The sequence below is a fragment of the Mandrillus leucophaeus genome, unplaced genomic scaffold, assembly GCF_000951045.1.
Source record: "Mandrillus leucophaeus isolate KB7577 unplaced genomic scaffold, Mleu.le_1.0 Scaffold1, whole genome shotgun sequence".
NCBI lineage: Eukaryota > Metazoa > Chordata > Mammalia > Primates > Cercopithecidae > Mandrillus > Mandrillus leucophaeus.
In genome coordinates, this window is record NW_012098097.1 from 14,724,909 (window position 1) to 14,730,497 (window position 5,589).

The window sequence follows — 5,589 nt, forward strand, 5'->3', positions numbered from 1 at the left end:
CAGAGGAGGAGCGAGAACCACCACCGAGCCCCAAGTGCAGGGTCAGCCTCCTGGCCAGCCCCTGATGGGGACAGGTGGCCGCGGTTCTGGGGAGCGGCTCCTGAGTCACCCGCCTCAGCCCAGCAGCGCCTGAGCCTTTGTGCTCCGTGAGCGTCTGAGCATGTGTGGGTTTTGCTGAAGGCTTCATTTCAACTCCAGAAGTTCTCTGTCTTCCCCGTCACCTCCCACTGTTTTTCCAGACATTTTGAGAAGGCACATATAAAGTTCAGAGTCGAAAACTTGCTTTTCTCTTTTTAGACTTTTGAAGGGATCATGTGTCTGGCAGGTTTTGTGGGGTGGTTGTGTGTGTCTAGGGCTGGCCAAATAGTTTAATACCAAAACAAAACAAGTTCAGAAAGAACAACTCTTGTCGTTTATAAAATAGGAACGTTGCTTCAAGACGAGTTATGGTTCCATTTTCTTGCTATTTGCGTTTTGAAGGAAAGGGCGATCTGGGAAGCATCGATGTTACGTGGGTGAAGACTGCAGGACTGTTTTGTTTTCCTTGGTGTTCTGTTGGCTGAATTGCAGGTTCAAGACTCCTCACTTCTAAGTGAATAATTAAAAGCCGTGAGACACCCAGCACTTTGGGAGGCCAAGGCGGGCGGATCACGAGGTCAGGAGATCGAGACCATCCTGGCTAACACGGTGAAACCCCGTCTCTACTAAAAATACAAAAAAGTAGCCGGGCGAGGTGGCGGGCGCCTGTAGTCCCAGCTACTCGGGAGGATGGCATGAACCCAGCAAGCGGAGCTTGCAGTGAGCTGAGATCACGCCACTGCACTCCAGCCTGGGCGACAGAGCCAGACTCCATCTCAAAAAAAAAAAAAAAAAAGGCTGTGAGACAGTGCAGGCTCCATGCAGTTGTGAACCCTCAGGACGGGGTTCTGTCTGACTGGACCGCAGCCTGGGATGGGCCGGCGCTCAGGGAATGGCTCATGCCTGCGGGATCGGTGGGCACCTTCACAGAGCAGCTGGCCCCATCCTCCTGATCACAAAGGAGGTTGCCCTGGCACCATCAGGCCCTTCCGAACACACACAGCCTCTGGAGTCCAGAACCCAGTGGGACCCGCAGCCCCCACGTTGCGCATTCAGAACAAAACCTCCCGGAAGCAGCTGGGCCCTCGCGAGGTCCTGTCGGCGGCCGGGCAGCACACGCCCTGGCTTGCACCGTTTCTCACAGATGCTCACTAACCCCGAGAGCTGGTCTCCAGATCCACAGAAAACCCGCTTAAAAAATCAAAGCAAAACCACTTACCCCCTGAATGCCAGGGCTCAAGCTGGTACAAATCTTTTTCTGTGGTAGAATTTCAAGCCCTGCAGGTGTCTGTGGCAGGAGGCTCACAGAGCCCAGGGTCTCGGCTTCATCTGCAGATGGCTGCATTGAAGGGGTGGTTTGGAGCCTCATGCTGCCCGCTAGGCTGTGCCAGCTGTGCACTACCCTGCTCCCCACCCCCCCGGGAGCAGCCGTCCCCTCCCCCTGCCAGTGCGTCCCTCCCCAGGGCAGGTTTCAGCCACGTCTGCCCTGGAGATGAAGGTACCCCGTCCATGCAGTGCACCTGGCACCACCCATGTGCGCCCATGGGGAAGGATGACCACAGCCCCTCGGCCAGGGGGGTGTTAAGGGCGGTCTTGAGTTCCAGGCCCCATCACAGCCGAGGCAGCAGAGCCCATTTTGCCGCTGGAGAGAGCCCAGGCCCCCTGCAGGGATTGCCTGATGCTGCTGCACCCTGGACAGTTTCCATGGCCTCCTGAGGAACACGGGGGTGTAAACAGTGGCCTGCGTGGAGGCCTCGGGCTGTGGTGACTTTCCACCCCGTGCCCACCAGCCAGGTCCTGGGTAGATGAAGCCCTCCCTGACCCTCCACGAATGCCACTGTCAGCCAGCTCCGGAAAGAGCATGGCTGGTGGATTCTTCTCGGGCCTCAACTCACAGCCTCTGACCCGAGAGCTGAGGTGCTGGGGAGCACTGGACTCAAGGCCAGGACGGTGCAGTGGCCCAGCCTCAGGCAAGGGGGAGGACACTGAGGCCGCCCAGGAGCCGCCCCTCTGCCAGGGAAGGTGAGGAGGGCGGGCCTTCGTCCATCTCAGAGGCTTCAGGCCCTGACCCCTTAGGAGCCTCAGGCAGAGCTTCCTCCCTAGATGTCCTGGCTTCCACGGCCACGCCAGGGCTCGCTCAGCGGGTGCGTGTCCTCTAAGAGTAAAGAATATGCCCTTTGAGTTTCAGGGTTGCATTTGGGGGGAATCCAGCTGGGGCCTTCCATTGGTGTTGGCGCTTCCTCGGCCAAAGGCCTTTTCTGGGACTGAAGCAGCTCCACGGCAGCCACCAGCCTCTGCTTCCTGTGGCGGCCTCCACGGAGCGCGTCCCGTCTGACCTTCACACCCCCATGCCTTTGCCCCTAGGCCACCGTGAATGCCCGGCCGCAACGCGTCCTGGACACCTCCTCCCTCACACAGTCGGCCCCTGCCAGCCCCACCAACAAGGGTGTGCACATCCACCAGGCGGGGTAAGTGCCGCCCGCTCAGCCTGCAGGTCCACGGTGGTGACCAGGGCCCCACGGGCTGAGCTCTCCCTCAGTCAGGCTCCCCATCCTTCTCCTTCCCCGTCCTGTCTTGGCTTCATCTCCTCCCCCCTCTCTAATGGGCATTCTCTTTCCCTCTCCCTCCTGGACACCCCGGCACCCACCTCGTCTCCTCCCCGCTCTCTAACGGTAGCTCTCTTTCCCTCTCCCTCCTGGACACCCTGGTACCCTGCCTTGAACTCTCCCCTATCTTGAGAAACCCTTCATTTGCACATCGTCTCGGCAAAAGTTGAACTAAGCCTGGTCTCTGTGGCCTTTCAGAGTTCTTAAGAGGGGATCTAGATCTCCGAGTGGGTAACCAACAGGTGTTTGCACCTCAGGACGTGGCACTGCTGTGCGCTGAGCTCGCGCATCCCGGCCCACTCGGCTCTGAGCTGGTTTCGTGCTGTCCACACTGCCTTCCAGGGCGCTGGAGTTCGATGAGGGACACCCCTGCCCCCTGCCAGTCGGGCAACTGAGCAGCATGGACTCGGCACCAGCAGCTGGTGTGCCGGGCGACTGAGGACACCCTGGGCCCTGGTGGTATCTGGGAGGGTGCAGGTGGCCCAGGAAGTTGTTCCATGTTTCCCCTCGAAGCTCCAGACTCCGCAGAGAATGCAGTGTTTGTTTTTCTCCCAATGGCAGGGGCTCCCCTCCAGCGTCCAGCACCAGCAGCTCCAGCCTGACCAATGACGTGGCCAAGCAGCCGGTCAGCCGAGACCTGCCTTCTGGCCGGCCGGGCACCACAGGCCCCGCGGGGGCGCAGTACACCCCTCACTCCCACCAGTTCCCCCGGACACGGAAGATGTTCGACAAGGGCCCAGAGCAGGTACGGAGCCCCAGCTGCCTCGTGATCTGGACACTGAGAGTGTTGCTTCTCAGATGGGGGCTCATGGCCTCGGCCTCAGGCTGTTTACGTCGGGCGCTGCCCCTTGCTCATGCACCCCCTGCCTGCACTCTTTAGGAGTACTGCCAGGTTTGTCCTGGTTCTCCGCCCCTGGTTTTGGGTTCACCATTCTTGGCAGCTTCCATGTAACGAAACAGGAGCATGGAGTTACCCGGCTCTCCCCTTCCTGGGCGCACAGCACTCTGCATCCCCTCAGGGGCAGCTGCACTGCAGAGCGTTTGTTCTGAATGGGTTGTCTTTTCTGTGAACGTCCAAGTACGCTGCATAGATAGGTGCGCTCTCTTTGCCTTTAACTAAGTTGAAAAAGAAATTTCTGGAGAGAGGAACGTGTGCTTTGTTTCGCTGGGGTTGTGCGAGCGTTGTGAGGCGGCGGCTGGTCTGGAGACCTCGGCTGTCTCGTCCAGGCGTTGCCACTTTGTCACTTGAGGGCACCGGGGCTCAGGAAGGTGGTTCAGGGCGCACCCAGCACACCCAGCCGCTCTGGGTTCTGACAGCATGATCAGCTCAGCAACGGAGTGGGGTCCAGGGCTCGCTTGGTCATTCAGTGATTTTAAAAGAAGTTAGTGGCCGCCTTGCAGGTGCCTTGGAGCAGGAACGGCCGTGTTGGGGTAGAAGAGCTGTCACAGCAGGAGCCGGCAGGTCCCCACAGGTGCTGCTCAGCCCCAGCCCACCTGGACTTTCCGTGTCTTGGCAGAGGAGGAGCGAGAACCACCACCGAGCCCCAAGTGCAGGGTCAGCCTCCTGGCCAGCCCCTGATGGGGACAGGTGGCCGCGGTTCTGGGGAGCAGTGCCGCCGGCACGTGCAGCGTCCCCACCTGACCCCGCCCTGGGCCACGGCTCTCACTGCAGAGCCAGAGCAGCTGCCTAGGGTGGGGGGGATGCACCTCTCACTGCGCCTTCCCTGGGATCATGGGGAGCTCCCTGTGCCAAGACACAGCAGGAGAGATGCCAGCAGGCCCACCCCCACGCATATGGCATGGCACAGGAGACCCCTGGTGCCCAGCCTCACTGCACAAACACACACAGACTCTGACAGCCCTGGCCGCCGCAGGTTCCACAACAGGAAACACGCAAAGCTCAGTCCTCCTCAGCTCCACATCCTCTTTCTCCAGGGGCTGGGAGCCCAGCCAGCCTGCACAGCCGCGCGCTCCATCCAGGCCACTTCACACAGTCCCCGCTCTCAGCCTGCTGTCACGGGGCCATGAGGGGAGCCGTCCTGGGACCACACGGCGGAGGCTTTTTGGGGGTTGATAGACCAGCACACAGGGACGCACGTAGCACTGTCTGGACAGTCGGCTAGAATTGACTTGGGAGCTGTGCTGGGTCGGCCCTGGGGATGATGGGACAGACGTGGCTCACGCTTCACAGCCCGGGCCCCTCAATCCCTGGCCAGACATTTAGGGGTTCTCAGCCCGGGCCCCTCAATCCCAGGCCAGGTGTTCAGGGGTTCTCGGTCACCAGGATATGGAAGTGAGCAGAGCACAGAAGTGCCGTCCTCAGGGGCAGCCCGGAGCGCCCGGCAGTGCCTTTGTCCCCTGCTGGAGCTCTTTTGAGCTTAAGAGTGGCATGACTGACTGGTGTTTCTTTTTCCTTCCACCCCTCCTGCTTAAACCCTGAAGACTGCGGATGATGCAGACGATGCTGCTGGACACAAAAGCTTCATCTCCGCCACGGTGCAGACGGGGTTCTGTGACTGGAGTGCCCGCTATTTCGCCCAGCCCGTCATGAAGGTACGCCCGGAGCACGGGGTTGAGAGTAGAGTCCTAGCGAACGTGTGTCTGTCCCACGTCTTTGAGCATAAACACTCAGAGCTTGTGGCTGTGGGAGTGTCGCTGTTGTGGTAGTGGTTGTGGTACTGGTAGTGGTAGTGGTACTGGTTGTGGTAGTGGTAGTGGTAGTGGTTGTGGTAGTGGTAGTGGTTGTGGTAGTGGTAGTGGTTGTGGTTGTGGTAGTGGTAGTGGTAGTGGTATTGGTTGTGGTTGTGGTTGTGGTTGTGGTAGTGGTTGTGGTTGTGGTTGTGGTAGTGGTTGTGGTTGTGATAGTGGTAGTGGTTGTGGTAGTGGTTGTGGTAGTGGTAGTGGT

General features: G+C 59.7%; 1 protein-coding gene across 1 annotated transcript in view; it reads left to right on the plus strand.

The window, feature by feature from the left end:
- The window catches only part of RPTOR (regulatory associated protein of MTOR, complex 1), a 448,104-nt gene that overhangs the window by 402,919 nt on the left and 39,596 nt on the right, over positions 1-5,589 (plus strand). Inside the window, exons 22-24 of the mRNA XM_011967646.1 lie at positions 2,443-2,546; positions 3,246-3,429; positions 5,127-5,237. Of these exons, the coding sequence (XP_011823036.1) occupies positions 2,443-2,546; positions 3,246-3,429; positions 5,127-5,237 (399 nt within the window). The remainder of the gene's footprint in view (positions 1-2,442; positions 2,547-3,245; positions 3,430-5,126; positions 5,238-5,589) is intronic.